Raw genomic sequence first — 23,822 nt, forward strand, 5'->3', positions numbered from 1 at the left:
AATAATCTGAATGGTTGCCATGAATTACTGCCCAGGTGCAAATTAGCCCAATGACCCCCATTGTGCCTTAATTAGCAAATCCTATGGTAGTCATTGTAAGTCACCCATTAGGTTACTGGGGCTTCAGCTGTCATTAGCTCCATTTTCAGTATTTATTGCTCAGTCACAAGGCCTAGGATGGACAATTTATATAGGCAGCTATGTGGGTGTATGTTGCCAGTCTTTTCTGTCCTTCTCTTTGGTTTTCTTCTGTCTTTCCGGTTGTACTTTAACCAAAATGAGATGCAAGATAGGTAATTAACTCCTCATGTTTCCTGGCCTTCCATCTGCTTGATCCATAAATTGTAAACAAGAGGAGACAATTTCTCTTAAACTGTTACTCCTATGAACAGTGAGGAATGTCTCCCCATCCTACCCCAACCTGCAGGTACCAGATGGCAGATTGCATAGTCCTAGTACAAATGCCATTTAAGATGGCTATACACATAGGTGGTCAGATTTCTCTTATGTGATTAGCTCTTCGGACCTGGGTGTTAGAGCCTAGGTCTTATTTCAGTAGTTGCCCATTTATGCTTCTTCAATCAATCTCACTTTGATTTGTAAGCGGGTGCTGTGTTAAAGGAATAGTAACATCAAAAAGTGAAAGTGTTTAAAAGGAATGATCACATCATGTAGTGTTGCTCTGCACTGGTAAAACAGGTGCGGTTGCTTCAAAAACACTACTATAGTTTCTATAAACAAACTGCTGTGTAGCCATGAGGGCAGCCATTCAAGCACAGGATACAGAGTAGATAACAGAGATAAACAAGTTCTGAAGAATCCCATTGTCTTCAACAGAGCTTATCTGTTATCTGCTATGTATCCTGTGCCTTTTCTCCTTTTTCAGCTTTGAATGGATGCCCCCATGGCTACACAGCAGCTTATTTATATAAAGTTTTGTAGAGTTTCTGAAGCAAATACACCCGTTTTAACAGTGCAGGGCACTAATATTGTCATTATTTTAAAACACTTTCAGTTTTTGGTGTTACTGTTCCTTAGTAAATGTGGAAACAGTAAAACCTAGTAAACCCCACACTGTTTCATATAAAACCTATTAATTCCATGCCTGTGCCCAGTGCTGCCAGGCCGATCTCTTGACAAGTTTAAACCATGAAACAGTTTGTACTTACTAATGCTATGTTGTACTGTGGCTCTGCATCAGTGAAATGGGAGCTTATAAAATCCTTTGCTGGAGATAGGAAAAGGAATGTAAAAAGCTATTATGCCCTATTTATTCTACTCAGCTTGACTCCTTCCACAGCATATTAACCAATATCACTGAGCCTCCCTTTCTGTTGCCTTGCAGCTATCATATTAGCACAATGTTCCCTTTCAGTTCCCTTCAGCTATGAGCAAAAAATGCATCTTTTGTGCCATCTGTGCAGAGAAGTGGGTAGCACCGAGTCAGTACTAAATGATGTGTTTGCACACAATATGTGTATTCTCACAAGAGCACAAGGTTTAGTGGTTACACTGATCATCAGTAATGACACCTTGTGCTATAAGTGATCTCAGGAAATCACTGCAGTTCCACAGATCTAAGCAATTCTGCTGGTAAGAAGATTTGGTTGACTGGAATAGATCAAAGGACTCTTTGTCGTTATCTGAGGGGCAATCTATCAGTATCCCTCCTTTAACCTCATGTCTATTTATACAACACAAAACAGCCTTGGGAATTGATATAGTGGTTAACGGTAAACTCACTGCAGCTTGGAGAACTTATCCGAAATATAATCTGTACAATAAGTTGTATATATGTCTTTATCTATACAGCACGATTAACACTATCAAAGGTAACATCAGACTAGCTGATACAATGGTATTAACCGCAATTAAGACCATCCTGGAATTCTGGACTAACTAGCAACCCCCCCTTCAACACAAATGTGGGAACGCAAATTGCTATAATACAATGCAACTACAATGGGTTCTAGCGTTGCAAGACAAGGAATCCAAAGGCTCTTGTTTCTTTGATATTTGGAGCAAATAATTAGATACACTTGAGGGACAAAAATCCCAAAGCTACTAACACCCTTCCGATATACTAAATGGTGGGCAGAAGCCTCCCTCAGGGGAGAACTCACATGAAAATCCATAAATCAGATAAGAAGAAACTCACCTCCTTCTCCAACACTTAGGGGCCGATTCACCAAGGGTCGAATATCGAGGGTTAATTAACCCTCGATATTCGATTGGGAATTAAAATCCTTCGACTTCGAATATCGAAGTCGAAGGATTTTAGCACAAATAGTTTGATCGAACGATCAAAGGATTATTACTTCGATCGAACAATAAAATCCTTCGAATCGAACGATTCAAAAGATTTTAATCCAATGATCAAAGGAATATCCTTCGATCAAAAAAGCTTAGGAAAGCCTATGGGGACCTTCCCCATAGGCTCACATTGAGTTCGGTAGCTTTTAGATGGCGAACTAGGGGGTCGAAGTTTTTTCTTAAAGAGACAGTACTTTGACTATCGAATGGTCGATTAGTTGAACGATTTTTAGTTCGAATCCTTCGATTCAAAGTCGTAGTCGTAGTCGAAGTAGCCTATTCGATGGTCGAAGTAGCCCAAAAAACACTTCGAAATTCGACGTTTTTTTACTTCGAATCCTTCACTCGAAGTTAGTTTATCGGCCCCTTAAACCAACATCTCTAATAAAGACATATATATGATGTACATGTACCCGCCCTATTCAAATTGACCTTAGAGTAAGGGGCTGATTCACTAAGGGTCGAATATCGAGGGTTAATTAACCCTCGATATTCGACTGGGAATTGAAATCCTTCGACTTCGAATATCGAAGTCGAAGGATTTAGCGCAAATAGTGCGATCGTACGATCGAAGGATTATTCCTTCGATCGAACGATTAAATCCTTCGAATCGAACGATTCGAAGGATTTTAATCCAATGATCAAAGGAATATCCTTCGATCAAAAAAACTTAGGAAAGCCTATGGGGACCTTCCCCATAGGCTCACATTGAGTTCGGTAGCTTTTAGATGGCGAACTAGGGGGTCGAAGTTTTTTCATAAAGAGACAGTACTTCGACTATCGAATGGGCGAATAGTTGAACGATTTTTAGTTCGAATCCTTCGATTCGTAGTCGTAGTTGAAGTAGCCTATTCGATGGTCGAAGTAGCCCAAAAAACACTTCGAAATTCTAAGTTTTTTTACTTTGAATCCTTCACTCGAAGTTAGTGAATCGGCCCCTTAAATCCTGTGCCGGGCGATTTGCCCTGAGAAGATGACGAATGACATGGAAAAGACGCCTATTCACTCCTCTCCTCTTTCCTCCCATCTACATTTTCACCCCTTTTCTATTTTCTTCCTACTTTAATTTGTGTTAAATTACACATGTGCTAAACCGTGCAACTCGGACTCGCAAAAGGATGTGTCGATCCGTGGCTAAGGCCACATATTGTATGTAAGCATTTATGACTTGACTGTGGCTACAAAGCAACAAACAGATATTCCGCACGGTTGTTTGATATTTTCTCTTGTAACAGTATCCATTTATTTTATTATATTGAAAATTTAATAAAACAGTTATATTAAAAAAAAACTTTACAGCACTATTTGTTTATAATCTATTCATGGATAGGACAAACAGGGAACAAATTGTGCAATTGATTAAGAAAAAAAATATATATATATACATTTAAAGATTATGTGACTGATGTTAAACACAAAGGAGGAAGGGGGCCTCTTCCCTTATTTAGGGTAAAAAATAAAAATAGGAGGGAAATAAGTGGAGCCATTCATAATGCGCCAATGCTGAATCAGATCAAATCAAAATAAATAGGCTTTATTGGCAGCAAAGAATGCCATCCATTATTGCCAAAACCATATTTTGACATGGCGGGGTTCATGCATTAATAAATAAAAACATTTCAAGGAAGTCATTGATTTTTGCTGTGACCTCCTTGGCAGTTTTGGGCACAGTCAGTTGTGTTTGGCCAGTAATGTATGTAAAACTGACATTTAGCATGCAGTGATATAATAGAACAGGAACCAGGAACATAGAGATTTGCATCTGAACCAGGAAATGTACAAGTTTAACATGATAACTGATATATTGTAAACATTTATATACCAGCTGCCAGTAAATCTCATATAGTTGGTTAAACAAACAGGACAAAGGCCTCTCTGCCACAAATCATAACGTCTAGAGAGGAGAATGTTCAAGTCTCCAAAACCTGAAATACCTATAACACAATTAGTTTACACTAATTCACTGAAGTTGCGTCTCAGCAGTCGAATGCGGTGGACGTTTTGCAGTGTTAATTTGTCATCGCGAGCATTTCTTAGCGATCTTTCACTATCGTTCAATTCTGCCAAGCTAAACTTCGTTAGTACTCTTACTCTAAGGTCAATTTGAATAGGGCGGGTACATATACATCATATATATGTCTTTATTACAGATGTTGGTTAAAATGATTGAAGTGGACACTTATTATTTCACATGTCCAAGGAAACAAAAAAGTGATTAAAGAGATCCCCCTAATGCCCTAGACATGAGCCCACCCTAAAACAAATGTGGCATGCCCCTCAAATGGTAAAAAAAGACAAAAATCTTTAATAGTTAGGACTTTTGAAGACAATCCCGCTTTAAAAAAATGACACGACGACAGCGTTTTTTACAACTTTTATGACTTTCCGGCATACGGGATATGATGTCACTGATTGGCGATGTCCACTTTGCCCTTTAGTAAATCTGCCCCAATTTATTCAGTAAAAGTAGAAATCACATATATATTCCTTTTATTGTTATTAGATATATTTAGCAAAGATGCGAAGATGAGAAGAGAGGTTGGTGTTGCAGTTGGAAGACTACATTTCTAATCGGGGGGGGGGGGTCTACAGAGCACTGTGAATCTATGAAGCAGAAGGACTGGGATGTGCTAGAGCAGGGATCCCCCAACCTTTTGAACCCATGAGCAACATTCAGAAGTAAAAGGATTTGGGGAGCAACACTAGTATGAAAAATGTTCTTGGGGTGTTCGACCCGTGGGGTGTTGAGTCAGAGAGTATAGGAGATTGGTCTGTGCATGTCGGCAGATTAAAATAAAAAGTATTTAAAATGAAAATTGTCATCACAATGCCCCTATTGCCAAAGGTCTAAGACAAATAAAATGTAATTCACAGGCTTAATTGTAAGAACATCATACTGTCCATTTATTATCTTGGTAACAACATTCATGCAGATAACCATCCAGTTTTATCAAAAAGATATTCTTTGGTTCACCCACTAGTATCCCTCATACCAAGGTAACTAATAAGATAGTCTTAACCCCCAGCAGAGTACTTCTGTAACAACTAGCTGCATATTATTATAGGCTTGATGTTCACTATGGTTACAAAGTAAATTGAATCTATATTTTTTTTTCTAAATTAATTAAAAAATGCAATGATAACTTGTCATACAGACACTATGCTGAAACAGTGTATAAGCCTTCCCCTTAGACACATAGGTGGCTCCTCCAGTTCCTCTGTGCAGCAAATGGGATCTGAGCCTGTGCTGACCCAGCTTTTTTGTGATGGACTGTCTAAGGATTTTCTAGTTTGTAAAATGTGGACTTTAGCCCCTCCCAGTGCTTCTACATGGAAGTGCAGTCTCCAAGCCAGAAATCAGATTGGTGACAAAGTGCAGTTGCCCTTATTTAAGTGGCTTAGGCATACCTTAGAGCAGGGGTCCCCAACCTTTTTCACTCGTGAACAACATTCAGATGTAAAAAGAGTTGGGGAGCAACACAAACATAAAAAATGTTCCTTGTTGGTTCCAAATAAGGGCTGCGATTGGCTATTGGTAGCCCTTATGTGGACTGGCAGTCTACAGGAGGCTCTGGAAGGTAGAACATCTGGTTTTTGCAACCAAAACTTATGTCCAAGTCAGGAATTCAAAAATAAGCACCTGCTTTGAGGCCACTGAGAGCAACATTCAAGGGGTTGGGGAGCAACATGTTGCTCACAAGCTACTGGTTGGGGATCACTGCCATAGAGGGACAAAAAGATTTGCATTGTGAAAGTTTTGTCTACGCCCATTTTTGTGGCCACACCCCCCAATTACCATGTTCATTTTACAAAATTTGGCAGGTTATGAAAGTTTGAACACATTTCTGTGTTTTTTATGTATTACAGTTTTGCTAATGAAAGTGAATTGCCCTTTAAGCAGCAAGTGACAGTTTCCCCAAGAGACCTGCTTATCTTAATTAGTTACAATTGTTTCTTTGCTTATCTTAGATACAAAAGTATCTAATTGCACCTGCCACATATTCAAAAAGTATCTAAGTGCACCTGCCACGTGTTCTGGGCTCTCTGCCAAATGCCAATTACGTTTTAAAAAAGTTTTACCTTTTTCTGGCTGTTGAGTGCAGGGGACATTTCAATAACCGGCTGAGCTGTCAAAATCGTGACTGTCCCACGAAAAAGGGACAGTTTATTAGGTGCTTGACTACATAGGCCTAATTACCGTGGGATTCATGGGCTCACCTGCCCAAACCTAGGCTGCACTGAGTAATTACAGAGATGCAGTATTGGAATTAGCTATGGAATTTCATAAGGGGTCATTTACAACTGTCTGGGTAATGTTGCATAGAGCTACTAGATCTAGGTCCTAGATGCCAGATTTTCATATTCTGACTTTTTCCATCCTTGGGGTATAATAAATCACAAAAAGGGGGTTTTTTTCACAAAAAAAAACAGGAATTTTTCAGTTTTTTCCAAGTCGAACTTTAATAAATAACCCCCTTGGTATTTTCTACTTTTATACAATTACTAGCCAGCTGTTTGCAGAATGTTGTTCCCTGTGGAGTTCTAGTTAAAGCTAAATACATACAGTCAAGCCTTACTTTTACAGACCATTTTTTTGTGGTCTCTCCAATATATAATGCATAATACATTTGCCTGGTTTTACATTTTCCTGTGTTTTGCACCATTTATTTCTGGTCCCCTAAAAAAATGTTAACTGTACTCCACATAGTCATATATAAAATGGTCAACTTCTTAATCTGTGAAAAAAAATGCTCATGTGGACTGAGTGTGGACTAACTCACTATTAATCAACTTTTTAAAGTAATAACAGTAGAAAGAGGTTGTGCACAACAAAATGTCATTAGTATTGCATTTATGTTTATACATTCTATTTGAATCCAGGGGAAAGCTCCATTATTCCCTGAGTGGCAAAAGGTTTAAAACAGTTAAAAGCGTTTGGTTGAAAGAGTCATCCAAATATAAGGCATGATAATGCAGTACAGGTATGGGACCTGTTATCCAGAATGCTTGGGGACCTGGGGTTTTCTGGATAATGAATATTTCTGTAATTTGGATCTTCAAACCTTAAGAGGGTTGTTTATCAAAGTCCGAATTTATCTCAATATTTTCTGCTACAAACTCCGCTCTGGTTTTTTACGCTTATTTATTACATTTGCTTTGCTTGAGAAAAAAAAAAAAAAAAAAGATTTTCATAATTTTTTCTGATTTTTCAACCGAACACTCTGGGGTATTGTACGAAACCCAGCGCACATCAAAAAAATCATTGGGACTTCTCCCATTGACTTACATGCAACCTCGACAGGTCTGAGATGCCGGATTTTCAGATTCTGACTTTTCCATCCTCTGGGTTTAATAAATTTCCAAAAACCTGATTTCAATAAAAAAAGCAGAACCACCTGCTGTTTATTGCGGGAAATTGGCTAAAATCGCGAGGAAAGGCCCATCTTGCGATGTGTAGCTTTGAATGGATTAACCTTTTTTAATTGTACTTAAATAAAATTGCAATTGTGTTGATAATATTAAACTTCAATTTTAGTTTTATTAAAGTATACAAAACATTGTGGCACAGGAGTTAAACCCAGGAAGTACAGTGCAATATTCTTTGTTTATACAGGTATAGGGTCTAATATCTTTAATGTTTGGGGATTCTTGGGATAAGATTTTTTTCGTACCCCCATAATTTGGATCATCATACCTTAGATATACTTAAAATAAAAAAATAATAATCTGAACATCAAACAAACCCAATTTAATGGTTTTACCACCAAGATGTAGCTTAGTTATCATCAAGTACAAGGTATGGTTTTATTATTACAGAGATAAACATTATATTAAATATTTAGAAGTATTTGCTTAAAATAGAAACTATGGGAGCTTCCCTGAACATAAATTTGATGCTTTCTGGATACCGGATCCTATACCTGTACTTCCTATCAGTTATAGCATGTATCTGGTATTACAAATTCAGAAACCCAAGTACTGGACACCCATTAAAATTAGAAAAAAAGTCTTAAATAAGGGCATCTTGCCAAAATATATATATATATCAGGATATCTCATTGTTTTGTGTTTATAACACAAACACAGATAAAACATAACAAAACACATTCAATTCCTGCTTTTTGGCACAAAAAGTAAAAAACTCACCTCATATATAAAGAATTTGCTCCAGTCCATATGCAGGGAATGAGCACAAAGCAATTTCTATCCCCGTGTTTGGTAAAAACAAAAAGAACCGGTGACATTATTATGAAACGTACCCATCTTTGCATTGGGATTTCTATACTTTTACCATTAAATCTGTAATATTGACATTGTCGGCTGGGTATGTCAGTGAGCTCATTGTAGTTTTAACATAAAACATGCTCACTGTTATGGTTCCTTCTGCACAATACACAAAACATCAAAACAATTCTTTTACCACACCACTTTCCAAAAAATCTTTTGTAACAAAGTTGTATGCTGAATAACCATACATAGTCAAGCATTCACATGAAAAGAAGTAGAAAAGCTGCTAGTTCAGGTTTCCAAAAAATGGGTTTTATAACTGGACAATTTTTGTTTTGTAATAAAATGAATCCTTGAGCTGCTGTCCCATTAGATCTTTGTAGAAAACATCTATAGCTCCATTTCTTCTTCTTCCTCATCTCTGCTCCAAGTTCTGTTTGGGTCACTTGTAGTGTTGGAACTGCACAAATGATCATCCTCAATTGTTTCTACTTCCTGAATGAAGGAGGTTTCAGATGGTGAGTGCGCAGGCTTTTCTGAATGTTTTCCCTTCTTATGACTTTTAGGCACTGCCTGCAGTCTGTCAAAAAGGAACTGTGACTGAGGTTTCCAGAGGACAAGTTCCATAGAAGGACGATTCCTAATAAGCAAAGTAAAATACAGGCTTTTATAAAGAAATAGTTTCCATCCATAAAATGCTTATTACAGAATATATATATATATATATATATATATATATATATATATATATATATATATATATATATATATATATATATATATATATATATATATATATATATATATATATATATATATTTTCTGTAATAAGCATTTTATTACATTTTGCAAGTAGTCACCCTAATTCTATGAACAACCCAATATGGTGTTTAGTACCAGATACAATCACGGTACAATGAATATGGGTAGGTTTGTCAAGAAACAATGGAACATTATCCGGGCCGATAATGAATTAGCCAGAACTATCCCAAACCCCCCAATAGTATGTTACAAAAGGGGAACTAATTTGAGGGATTTATTGGTTAAAAATGACCCTGTTCTGTGCTATACCGTGAAACCACGGACATGGCTGGGCAATAAACCTGGGTGTTTTAGATGTCCTACTTGCACCTCATGCCGCTACATGTCACCTAGTCAATCATTCTCTCATCCACATACAGGGAAACGGTTGGAGATTAGACATCACATTACATGCAGTACCACACATGTGATATATCTTATCACATGTCCGTGTGGACTATCTTACGTTGGAAAAACGGATCTTACTCTTCGGCTCCGGATGGATGCCCATCGATCCGCAATAAGCACGGCCTTCAGGGATGGGAGAACTACAAAACCGGTAGCCAAACATTTTTTGGAAAAAGGCCATAGATTGCCAACTTTTAAATTTATTGGCATTGATCACATTCCACCGCTCAGGAGGGGTGGTGATCGTTCCAATATTCTACTCCAGCGAGAGGTATATTGGATAAAAAAACTAAATACTTTGGCCCCTTTAGGCCTGAATGAAAATTGCCCTTTAACGTGCTTCTTACAGCAGAGGTAAAAAAATTTCTTGAGCCACACTATACTGCATTGTGTGCCTTATACTTAATCAATTCCAGCTTAAACATTGTTGAAACATTTTTGATACATTGTATATTGTTTGAGCGATATGATTTCATAAATTGTAACTAAATTGTATGTGCAGGTTTATATTTATGCTTCTTTTCTCTGGGATTCTATTCATTATTACTCTTTTTCTGTGATTGTCTCTTCTACAGGGATTCACAGTGTTTTTATTCTAGTCACTTGGTTAATAATACATGCTGGTGATTGGCTTCCTGTCTAATTTTCACCTGATTTTGATCTGGGGTACCTGATTGGGTGAGTCCTTCCCCCTTCCTTCTTTTTGGTCTATTTAATGGTTTGATTTTAAACATACATGGTCTTGAAAAAGGTCCTAGATGTGGACCGAAACGTCGGCCTGTTTTTAATTAACTTAAATAAAATTATGGTTTTAAAATGATCTAAGTAAATGCTCCCAGTGTGCACTCATTCTCCTTTGGATAATTTATTGATAATTCGTATTTGAGTAGCACCTGGGTATATTGCTCTATTTCAGTGGAGTGCGGAAACCACAAGTATTTTCTATATATATATATATATATATATATATATATATATATATATATATATATATATATATATATATATATATATATATATATATATATATATATATATATATATATATATATATATATATATATATATATAGTAAAGGGTCTTTTTTTTTCACTTTGAAAAGAACGAAGGACAAGACACCTAAAGCAAAGCAAATTTCACTTCACTGTGAAAATGGGAATTTCGTTATGGTGAAATTTGATATTATCTATGGTTGCTCAAATTTTAAAAATTAAACTAGTCACATTTTACTTTCTGATCTCAAAGAGCAAAGTCAAACAAAGCAGCAGTCTTTTGAGAAGCATCTATATATTAAAACTCGCTTTATTATGATAACCGTCTGTATGTGGGGGAAGGGGGTTATTTGCACAGTGGACTTGTTCAGAGCAAAAAAAAAAAGACAAAAACCATAGATATCTGCTAATAGGTAAAAGTATGTTCAGCACAATTCCACTGTTAAAATGAGCCACTGTTAAAAAGGGGTATACTGTCCTTTTAAAGATCATGTCACTATGCTTAAATATAGGTGCCCAGCACTTATCCCACATCGGTAACCCGTTACTCATCCAGCTCTCTGCTAATCACCCGTGTCTATCACTGATACAGTTCAAAGCGCAGGAAAGCTGTAACTGGCACTGTTTATCTTTCAATCTGTCTGTACTTTTCCTAAGGCCAATGTTAATTATTGCTTGAAGCTGCATCAGGGATCAACACAACTTTCAAATGCGGGATTGAGTGTATTCACCATAAGAATGTACAGTCTATGAGTGATTTCTACAACTTTAAAATTTTGCGATTTTACCTTCGACATGCGGTAGATTAAGGGGGTTATTTGCTAAACTCCGAATGCAAAAATTACGAAAAAAATTAGTGATTTTTTTTTATAAAATCAGACCTTTAAAAAATCATGAATTTTTTGGAATTTATTAAACCCTAAGGATTGAAAAGTCCAAATCTGAAAATCCGGCATCTCAGACCTGTCGAGGTTGCATATAAGTTAATGGGAGATGTCCCAGTGATTTTTTTGTACAATACCCCCAAGATTTTGGAAGTTAAAATTCTGAAAAAAAAATTGTGAAAATCAGATTTTTTTTTTTTACGCAAATCAAATTTTCAGGAAAATGTAATAATAAATAAGCGTAAAAAACCCGAGCGGATTTCATCAGAGTTTGTAGCAGAAAATATTCAGATAAATTCGGACTTTTCTAAGGAACCACCTATATGTGCAGATGAGATTAATACTTTTTTTTTTTTGAATGTGGTAATTTTTGACCAATCCAACGCTGTTGCTGATTGCTGAAGACAGAAGAAAAAACTCTGTCTAAAATTTTGACAAATTGTACTGACCCGAAAACTCAAATTGAATTCAAATGAAATTTGATTCGAGTTTTTCTCAAAACAACTTGATTGTCAGGAAGGCTATCAACATCTTCAAATTGGTCAACGGACCTCTGCCATTGACTTGCAATTGAATTCAGCAGGTTTTAGGTGGTGAATATTCGATCTAGAACAGTTTACATGGTCGAGGTGTGATAAATTAGTGCTTTTAAATTAGAGTGCTTTTAAATCAGAGTTTTGACACAAGAAGAAATTTAAAAATGCAACTTCAAATTTACCATTCAAACCATAATAAATCTGCCCCATAGTTACACCATTAGTATAAAACTATCTGTAAAGGTAAAAGCTCACAAAACTGTGGCATGACGTTCCTCTTCACAACAAAACTCATAAAACAAATGTTTCAAATTTCCCACTTAATCATTGCAACAAATATCACTTACATTGAATCCACAATCTTCTTTGTGAGGGATTCTTGAAAACCTCGCTTTAAACCTTCTTTAAGAACATCAGACATGATGAGCGAAGGCAAACGGTCAGCTTTTTTGTCAGTTTCCAATTCTTCATTATTGCTACTTAGCCTATTAAAATATCAAAATAGTACTCAATGTGTGTGAAGTTAGAAAATACAAGATTTAAAATAAGTAAAAACGATTACTAGATCAGGATGCATGCTAAAACCTAGGCAGTACCTTTTGCTAAAATTAGCTTTTTACAAAATAATGCAAGGGACTAAAACCAGCGCTTCGTTGTTTGAACAGAGAAAATGTTGAATTACAATAAATAGAATAACTCACAGACCACAGCTGCTGAGTAGCAGTAAAGCTATGCAGTGCTGGGAGATGTGGGTTAAAGGACAAGAAAATGCACAATCGATGGGGGATGCCATGCTAGGCAGCCTCTAAGTCGGGAATGCCCATCCTTATTTACATTCAAAGCATGCAAAAAAGTTCCTAGGGTGCCAATCTGTGATTGACTATTGGTAGCCTATATATGGAATAGCATCTTAAGAGGCTCTGTTTGGCAGTACACCTATTTTTTATGGAACTAAAACTTGCCTCCAAGCCTGGAATTAAAAAATAAGCACCTGCCTTGCAGCCACTAACAATAAAATCCAAGGTGTTGGAGAGCAACATGCTGCTCACAAGCCACTGGTTGGGGATCACTGCTCTAAGTTATTCTAGTTGTTTACTTCAGACCACGGGTTGGCACCAGGTCTGGACCGAGACTCAAAATAGGCCCTGGCAATTCAGGTACACAGAGGTCCAAACAGCCCCCAACAGCCCAATAAATAACTAGTGTTTGTCTATGGCTCCTCGGGCATTTACCAGAACCCACAGATTGCCAGTCCAGGCCTGCCTGGCGCTCCACTTCTTCCAAAAATACACCAGCCAAAGTATCTGATATACTCCCGTGATTGAACCTTTCCTTGTCCTTTAACTATAGCTAAACAGTCACAGGTTGAAAAAAAAAAAAAAACTAATTAATATGCCCTACATATTTCTTTTTATCCTTACATGGCCACCATCGGTTCACATGCAAAGTCACCTGATGACAATGAATGGTTTAATGCAATTTAAAGTGATACAGTCAATAACAAGCTTTGACATATGGTATTGTGTTTTACCGTCTGCTATGTGCTGAGTTCATACCACTTAAAGGAATAGTTCAGCGTGAAAATAAAAACTGTTTAAAAAATGTTTCTAATATAGTTAGTTAGCCAAAAATGTAATGTATAAAGACTGGAGTGACTGGATGTGTAACATAATAGCCAGAACACTTACTTCCTGCTTTTCAGCTCTATAACTCTGAGTTAGTCAGCGACTTGAAGAGGGGCCACATGGTACAGACTGTTGTGAGTTTGCAATTGATCTTCAGCATTCAGCTCAGATTCAAAAGCAACAGATATGACCCATGTGGCCCCCCTTCAAGTCTCCAATTGGTTACTGCCTGGTAACCAGTCAGTGGAAACCAAGAGAGCAGGAAGTAGTGTTCTGTTAGACATCCAGTCACACCAGTCTTTATACATTATATATTTCCGCACTCCACTGGAATAAACAAAATGACCCAGGTGCTACTCCAAAGTTATCAATAACAGTCCGCTAGTAGTGAGTGCACACTGGAAACCATACAATAGGTTTGTTTAAAACTTCATTTCATTTAAGTTAATTAAAAAAACAGGCCGACGTTTCGGTCCCCTTGTAGGACCTTTATCAAGACCACAACATCTTAAATAGACAAACGTAAAGACACTCACCCAATCGTGTAAACCTGTGAAGGTCATGTGAACACAAGGAAAAAACCACTCACCAGCATGTAAAATATTAACCATATAGGTGCTGAACCACTGTGAAAAAACACAACAGTATAAAAACATTTTAAAAGCTTATAGTATGTTCATACAAAAGTTACAAAAAAGTTACAAAAAGGTTACCAGACTGCAGAGACACCTAGAAAATTAAAGAAACCAGTTTGGGAAGGCAGAGCACAGATAATACAAAGTATCACTATTTAAAGGAAGGAAAGAAGCATCTTGCTACATGGCAGAGGTGGTTACATACTATTGCAAAACATGTTACAAAAAATGTTACAAAAGAAAAAAAGGGGTTATCACCTTATAGTACTAAACTTACTCTCTCACCTCTGTTGCAAAAAACATGTTAAAGGACAATTTTCATTAAGACCTAAAGGGGCCAGAGTATTTAACTTTTTTATCCAAAAGACTTCACGTTGAAGAAGAATATTTGAGCGATCCCCACCCATCCGGAGTGGTGGGATATGATCAATGGCAATATATTTAAAAGTTGGAAGCCTATGGCCATGTTCCAAAAAATGTTTCGCAACAGGTTTTGTAGTCTTTCCATCCCTAAAAGCTGTGCTTATTGCAGACCGATGTCCATCAATTCTTAATCTAAGTGCCAAATCTGTTTTCCCTACGTAAGACAAACCGCACGGGCAAGTTATCAAATATATGACATGTGTAGTGCTGCAAGTTATATGGTGCTGAATAGCAAACCGCCTACCGGTATGTGGATGTAAAAACGATTGACCTGGAGACATAAAACGACAAGAGGTGCAGGTAGGGCATTTAAAGCACCCAGGTTTATCACCTGTCAACCAGGTGTGTTTTTTAGTACTATAGCACGACACCGGATCATTTTTAACTAATAAATCCCGTAGATTAGTACCCCTTTTATAGCAAACCAATGGGGGGGTTGGGTATAGTTTTAGCCAATTCCTTATCCACCTGGATGATATTCCATTGGTTTTTTACAAACTTGCCAATATTTGACGTGCCATAGTTAAATTTAGTGCTAAACACCATGTAAACTAGCGGACTGTCATTGATAACTTTGGAGTAGCACCTGGGTCATTTGTTTATTCCAGTGGAGTGCTGACACACCAAGGTTTTTCTATTATTATACCTACAACTGGGTATGTAGTTCCAGCACCCCTGAGTTTTGTACGATTTTTTTCCCCTTTTTTGGAATTTTTTGCTATTAGTACTAACAACAGGCATTTTCCCAGCAATGGAAGAGTACATTGATCGAGCATGCTTCTCTACTGATTATGCAGAGACATGGCACATCACTGAGGCAGACGCGGACCGCGTGCTGTGGCAACAGTCACAAAAGGATTTGCCTTACAAAACAAGCGACAGAGATGTTCTGACAGAGTGGGAGAGATTGAAGAAAAAAGAAGTGGACTTGGACTTACACTGCGTTTTTCTCTCCGATTACTATAGAGCTAAACTAATTCCACGTGGCTTCCGGATCCATAATGTGCCTACGATAGGCAGATCCAACCCGGAGTTCTGCAAAAAGTGGATCGGCGTACTGAACCGCTGCTCGTTCGACCTAATGATTCTCGTGCTGGAGTAGGTGTCGGGTGATTTCACTAAGGTGCGCAAGGCCTGCGCGTCCTTTGAGCTTGAGCATGCTGATCTACTAAAGACAAACCCGGCATCCGAATCCCTGAACAGAATCGATACACAGGTCGAGTCCTACAAACAGGAAATACTCCGGTTTAAACGTGAGAAGCTCAGACGTGTCAACGAGGATTACACCACGTTCCGTGTGTATCGCTGGCTCACAGGGGAACGACAACAGGGTCTATATAGCGGCAGATTCCGCCGTGCGACGCAAGTTGCAAAAACCCCTCAATTCAGTGGATAATAGCTCGGATGATTCGGAAGGGGACGAGAATCTGCCAGGGTCCAGGGCTTTACCTACCGCCACAGAAACTAGCGGTGAGTTACCTTCATTAAGCCCGTCTTTTTTAGAAGAACCCCCCTTGGTAACAGACAGGCCCCCGTCAGGCCGAAGAGGGAGAGGCCCAAAGGGTACCCAACGAGGAGGGGGAAGAAGGGGACGAGGACGCAGAACCTAACGGTCCCAATTTATAACTTATCCCATTATACCCTAACCGCTTCGGAGACAAGTCTTTTAAATAAGGGACTCTCATTCGTTCCCTCTGGTCGGTTCAATTCTCTGGACTGGGAAATTGACTGTTTTAAGTTTGGCTGTTTATTAAATCTGAAGGATTACTTTAAGAATACTGCTCAGGGTGCTGATGCACCCCAAACACTCAAACTAAAGAGCCTGTTTTCCCCTCCCGACTAGTAATCCGGCTATTAAACTTTTTAAACCGTCAATTGAATCTGAAGGCATTGCTAGATCTCGGTCTAATATGTACAGGGATAAATTTATCTAAACCTGAACGTGCAGCTATAAAGACCCTTACGAGTGATAACAGTATTGTCATCCGCCCCACGGACAAAGGGGGTGGCATTGTATTAATGGATTACTGTGACTATAAATCTGACATTGTTAGACTACTAGCGGAACGTAATGTGTATATTCGCTTACCGGGTGATCCACTTCCACGCTTTATGAGCAAAGTACACAGTCTTATTCTGAAAGCCTTTAATGACGATATTATCAGTGTTCAATCGAAAGATTTGACACACCTACACCCTAAATGTCCAGTATTGTACACCTTACCCAAAGTACATAAAAGCTTGACCCGCCCACCAGGTCGACCAATTGTATCAGGCCGTGACTCACTTCTTCACCCGATCGGCATTTATATTGACACTATACTTCAACCGGTGGTGCATAATACATCTACTTATCTTAAGGATACACCACATTTACTTGAGTGTCTTAATAATTTGAAATTGCCCGATGGGTGTGCTTATATGCTGGCAAGTATGGATGTTATTAGCTTGTACACTATCATCCCCCATGACCTTGGGTTGAGGGCGGTGAATGAATCCCTTGAGGCATTTAGCAACTACAATGGTCCCCCAATTTCTTTCATTCTGCAATTGCTTGAATTAGCTCTTTCGCTTAATTATTTCAGATTTGAAAATGATTATTATTTACAGCTATCAGGTACTGCTATGGGTGCGGCAATGGCACCTGCCTATGCCAACCTATTTATGCACAGATATGAGCAACAATTCATTTTGCCAAAATATGGGGACAAGCTCCTCTTTTTTCGTCGCTATATTGACGATTTGCTAATTGTATGGGGTGGCACTGAGGCACAATTTGTTGAGATGGTTGCCGAACTGAATAGGCTGGACATACGATAAACATCCCCATACTATTAACTTTTTGGATGTTACACTCACCATAAACAGTACTAAAGTGGATTATTCATTATACCGTAAACCTACGGATAAGAATGTCCTTTTACATTATTCCAGCGGTCATCCCAATTCAATAAAAAAATCTTTGCCAATATCTCAATTTTGCAGGGTGCTAAGAAATAACTCTGTGAACAGTACTCGTGAATTGCAGTTGGCTGAGATGTGGGATCGTTTTAAAGCTAGAGGTTATACTGATTGTATGCTGGAGGAAGCCTTGACCGCAGCAAGGAATCGCTTCCAAGTGCCTATAAAAAATGTAACACCATCTAACATGGTGTTTAGCACTAACTTTAACTATGGCACATCAAATATTGGCAAGTTTGTAAAAAAACAATGGAATATCATCCAGGCGGATAAGGAATTGGCTAAAACTATCCCCAATCCCCCATTGGTTTGCTATAAAAGGGGTACTAATCTACGGGATTTATTAGTTAAAAATGATCCGGTGTCGTGCTATAGTACTAAAAAACATACCTGGTTGACAGGTGATAAACCTGGGTGCTTTAAATGCCCTAACCTGCACCTCTTGTCGTTTTATGTCTCCAGGTCAATAGTTTTTACATCCACATACCGGTAGGCGGTTTGCTATTCAGCACCATATAACTTGCAGCACTACACATGTCATATATTTGATAACTTGCCCGTGCGGTTTGTCTTACGTAGGGAAAACAGATTTGGCACTTAGATTAAGAATTGATGGACATCGGTCTGCAATAAGCACAGCTTTTAGGGATGGAAAGACTACAAAACCTGTTGCGAAACATTTTTTGGAACATGGCCATAGGCTTCCAACTTTTAAATATATTGCCATTGATCATATCCCACCACTCCGGATGGGTGGGGATCGCTCAAATATTCTTCTTCAACGTGAAGTCTTTTGGATAAAAAAGTTAAATATTCTGGCCCCTTTAGGTCTAAATGAAAATTGTCCTTTAACATGTTTTTTGCAACAGAGGTGAGAGAGTTAAGTTTAGTACTATAAGGTGATAACCCCTTTTTTTCTTTTGTAACATTTTTTGTAACATGTTTTGCAATAGTACGTAACCACCTCTGCCATGTAGCAAGATGCTTCTTTCCTTCCTTTAAATAGTGATACTTTGTACTTTGTATTATCCGTGCTCTGCCTTCCCAAACTGGTTTCTTTAAGTTTCTAGGTGTCTCTGCAGTCTGGTAACCTTTTTGTAACTTTTTTGTAACATTTGTATGAACATACTATAAGCTTTTAAAATGTCTTTACGTTTGTCTATTTAAGATGTTAATTTTAAACAATCATGGTCTTGATAAAGGTCCTAGAAGGGGACCGAAACGTCGGCCTGTTTTTTAATTAACTTAAATAAAATGAAGCTTTAAACAAACCTATTTTATGGTTCCCAGACTGTTATATATATATATATATATATATATATATATATATATATATATATATATATATATATATATATATATATATATATATATATATATATATACACACACACACACACACACACACACACACCTCCTATACTGATCAACTCCTTACAAAAAGTAAGGACATTACCTGCTATCATTTCCACATACAAGAGCGAAAGGTTCACTGGATGCTTCCTCCATCTCTTCAGTCTGGGCCAAATGCATGACTGATAAACCAGATTCAGAATATTGAATGGCGGTGGTTCTCTCTGGCTTACAATTAGAATCCCAGCAACTCCTTGATATTTCACCTTTTAAAATACCGGCTGAGGAATGGGATGCAGTAGCTTCAGGAAATACAGGGACTTCTGAATGTTCTGAAATTCTCCTTTTTTTCAACGGACACCTTAACACAAAACGTACAAGTTATATTCAGCATTATTTAAACATAATAGAGCCTCAAGGGGTTGCTGTTTTGCAAGGCTCCGCAGCTTTCTCATATAGAATGATCTGATGGCTGCAGTGTACTATATGGTTTTGTTCATTAAAGGGGAACGGTCACTACTGGGTAGGGGGAAAATCACAAAGATGAGTTTCTCAACCCAACATTTTTTATCTGTTTGCAAAAACACTGGCTGGCTGTGAGTCAGACACATTTCACCTACTCCTTTGTCCAGGTTGTCCTGGAAAAAAAATTCCTTTTTTTCCAGGACAACCTAAACTTTCTATTTCCTCCTTAAGGGTGGTGGCACATGGGAAGATTAGTCGCCAAGTGACAAATCTATGCGTTGGCAAGAATACAGATCGCCAGCGGGATGGCATACGTATTGCTTCGGTTTTCCGAAAACGCCCGTAGTTTCCTCGTGAGCAGGGTTGTTCACACTTGAGTTAACTTTTACTATGATGTAGAGAGAGTGATATTCTGATACAATTTGCAATTGGTTTTCATTTTTTATTATATGTGATTTTTGAATATTTAGCTTTTTATTTAGCAGCTCTCCAGTTTGCAATTTCAGCAATCTGGTTCTTAGGGTCCCAATTACCCTAGCAACCACTGATTTGAATAAGAGACTGAAATATAATTTTTATTAATATAATTATTAATAAATAATATGAAAGCCGGAAAGTCAGAATAAGAAGGCAATGATTAAAAAACTATACAAAATAAATAATGAAGCCCAACTAAAAAGTTGCTTAGAATTGGCCATTCTATAACATACTAAAAGTTAACTTAAAGGTGAACTACCACTTTAATATATAGTGTGCTGTTTTTCACTACAAGGCTACTGGACATAATTTAACATGTGTATAATGTAACTGTGTGGTCAGCCCATTTAAAAAAAGTGGTAGTTGCTCACTACAGGACTCTGCTTGCTAGAGCACTTTTCCAAAAAAAATTCACAGTGCACATGAATTTTTGGGCATACAGCGATGCAAAGTTTGCCATTTCGCAGGCTGTCTTTCCACATATTATAACTGCTTGCTTTAACATCAGTTATCCTATGCACAGAAAGAGAATGTTATATCAAATAACTCCCTTCAACATGTCAACATGCTTCAGCTAACAACTAAACTACTACAATAGAATACCATAATTTGGTTTCAAAGAATAGTGAATATTAAATGTATGATTTAAATAAGTTTCAAGGCTACAACTCCTGGCAACACTGTGTACCCAAGAGGTCAAGTCCTGCTCTACTGTCTATAAAACTACTGTACTAACAAATATTATACTTACTGAATCAGGCCCGGACTGGCAATCTGTGGGTTCTGGCAAATGCCAGAGGGGCTGCTGTATGGTTCCATAGAAAGTTACCATATAGTGGGCTGGTAGGGGCTGTTTGGGCCTCTGTGCACTTGGAATAGCAGGGCCTTTTGTGACTGCCAGACCAGGCCTGTACTGAATCCTGTAATATGCTAACCTGTTCAGTGGCAAAGTCTGTGAATCAAAAAAGGTCTCACTTACTCAAAGATATCCTCCTCTCTTTTATGTTTACTTCTTGTGGAAAGTGGGAACCTACAAAAATAAATTTAAAACATTGAATAATCAGGACCCGTTATTTAAAAGTAAGTAGTATTAAAAGAACAGAGATAGATATACACACACACACACACACATCTACTTATACAGGTATGGGATCCGTTATCCAGAAACCCGTTATCGAGAAAGCTCCAAATTACAGAAAGGCCATCTCCCATAGACTCCATTTTATCCAAATAATCCAAAGATTTAAAAATTATTTCCTTTTTTTCTCTGTAATAATAAAACAGTAGCTTGTACTTGATCCAAACTAATATATCATTTATCCTTACTGGAAGCAAAACCAGCCTATTGGGTTTAATTAATGTTTACATGATTTTCTAGTAGACTTAAGGTATGAAGATCTAAATTATGGAAAAATCTTATCCAGAATACACCAGGTCCCAAGCATTCTGAATAATAGATCCCATACTTGTAAAATACACTATATATATATATATATATATATATATATATATATATATATATATATATATATATATATATATATATATATATATATATATATATATATATATATATATACATATACACAGATGCATAAATATATAGTCCTCTAATTCAAACAGCTTGTCATATAACAATTAAGTTTTAAACATAAAATTATTATTGCAAGATCTTACCCAGAACAAGTAGCCGAGTATCCCAAATCTCCTCCAGAATCAGGAGATAATATAGCATTTTGCATAAAAGTTAAACCTCCACCAGTCAAGCTGGGAGACGGATTGCAGAGACTAAAATATGTATTATCAAAGTTCACAGAACATCCCATTGAAGCAGGGTTTACTGGGTTATCATTGTTCATTTCAGCAGAAAGAAATTGGGTATCTAATGAACTCTGGAGATTTGCACTTTGATAGAATGAGTCTGAAGACTGATGAAAATCCATTCTATACAGCATGCCATTAAATGGGGTGCCAACTGCAGCCATTCCAGCTTCCCTCTGCAACATATAAATAAAAGAGAATCATTATAATGAAAAATAATAGCTGTACTCTCTTTGCATTTGTTCTAAACATTTTGCTAACGTGCCATCAACCCTTTCACCAAAGAATAAAAAGCTGCAGCCCTTCTACAGCTTTTTATTCTTTGGTGAAAGGGTTGATGGCAAGTTAGCAAAATGATGCATTTAAAGTCCCGCTAGTATTTTTCAACGGACCAAACAACATAGTAACATTGTAAGTTAGGTTGAAAAAAAAGACATGTCCATCAAGTTCAACCTCATAACTTTTTATTTAACCTGACAGTTGACATATGCTGGAACGTTAAAGATTACGTTACGGTTACTTTTATTTTAAAATCGGGTTCTTTGATTTACCACTTCAGAAGCGTCATGCTGTAAAGACTATATAGATATGTGCATGTTTTTCATACATTTCTGTCAGTTTTGGCCTGAATTGTTTTTTTTGAGTGTGTTGCTCCCAAAGACTGATCTGACGCAACGATTTCTGGTGAAATAATGGCAAAGCCAAATAAAAAACCAGGCCAACCCATAGACGCAAAGATCCACTCGTTTGGCGACATTGCCAAATGAGCGGATCTTTCCCCGATATGCAATTAACGAGCATGGCTATATCGGGGTAATCTGATTGTTAGGCCGAACGATCCAATTACGATGTGCAATTGCTGCCGCGGGATTGGTCGTTCAAAATCAAACCTGACCGATCGACCAAACGAACGATCTCCGCCGGACGAAAGATGTTGGCACTCACCACACACGATCCGAAAATAGTAGGATAGGATCTGTGAGGCCACCTTTATCCAAGTTTCCTATGTGTCTGCCCATGACATCACAGGGGTTGGATTGTCAAGGAAGGGGGCTCTCATACTGTATCTGTTGCCAAAAAACAAGTCATATTGTGCAGTTAAAAAAAATAAACATCGTAGAATGAAAGTAACTGTGTAAGCTGTATCATGAAAGTTTTGATGGTGACAGGCATAATGGTGCATGCAGGAATGAGCCATGTCAGAGCAGGGGGGGGAGCTGAGCACCAATCAGTGTAGATTTTTGGAGAATGTGTATTTGTTCTCCTGGAGACCCAAGGTTAAGGTCATGAAAGGAGAGACGTGGGTGAAATCATATTCGCTGCTACAAATGGCCTGGCTGGCGAGCTGCTTGTTAATAGCAATGTCCCCAACACGTGTGTCTGCATGGTACGAGCCAAGGCTTGTGTACTCATTGGCCCGGAGACATCGCTGCACAATGTAAGAGCCGGCGCCTCACAGAACGTAACGCGCATGTAGCTGGCTGCCGGACAGTGGCCATACTGTGTGCTGATTAGAGCTGGAATTGACACCGAAGTAGATCTATGCAGAAACGCAATGAGTTTCAGTGCAACAGAGACAACATAGAACCACCGAACAGCAAGTGCAGCTTTATAGGCGCCACATCTCCGGGCCCGGGCAAAAGGCCAAATCAGCAAGCAGCCCAATGCAACGTTACAGGTGCCACCACAGCACCGACCTCCACTCACCGCCACTTCCGCTCACGCCCACGGCCCCTTCTATGAACTCGGCAGCTCCCTCAACCCCGTTTTCTTGCACTGGTCCCGTGACACAAATGTCGCGCCGTTCTTTCCCAGCTCCAGCTGATAGCAGCCAGAAGGCGGAGCTTGGCGGCCACGTGACGCGCGGCATGTTTCTAGAAGGCTCTCAATGTTTCTGTCC

At 38.1% G+C, this 23,822-nt stretch overlaps 1 protein-coding gene across 2 annotated transcripts; it reads right to left on the reverse strand.

Moving 5' to 3' along the window:
- Positions 1-7,827: 7,827 nt before the first annotated feature.
- Positions 7,828-23,822, reverse strand: LOC108695672 (coiled-coil domain-containing protein 117). Of its 2 annotated transcripts, XM_041567937.1 has the most exons (7): positions 23,630-23,822; positions 22,868-22,989; positions 21,779-22,098; positions 21,081-21,131; positions 19,263-19,520; positions 12,510-12,647; positions 7,828-9,181 (listed from the first exon to the last, which is right to left on the reverse strand). In XM_041567937.1, the coding sequence occupies exons 3-7, from the start codon at positions 22,084-22,086 to the stop codon at positions 8,932-8,934; spliced, it is 1,005 nt and encodes a 334-aa protein (XP_041423871.1). In that variant the 5' UTR covers positions 22,087-22,098; positions 22,868-22,989; positions 23,630-23,822; the 3' UTR covers positions 7,828-8,931. The 2 variants fall into 2 exon arrangements, with proteins under 2 accessions (XP_041423871.1, XP_041423870.1); XM_041567936.1 differs by lacking the exon at positions 22,868-22,989 and having other exon boundaries at positions 23,630-23,820.

The sequence above is a fragment of the Xenopus laevis genome, chromosome 1L (genome assembly GCF_017654675.1).
Source record: "Xenopus laevis strain J_2021 chromosome 1L, Xenopus_laevis_v10.1, whole genome shotgun sequence".
Lineage (NCBI taxonomy): Eukaryota > Metazoa > Chordata > Amphibia > Anura > Pipidae > Xenopus > Xenopus laevis.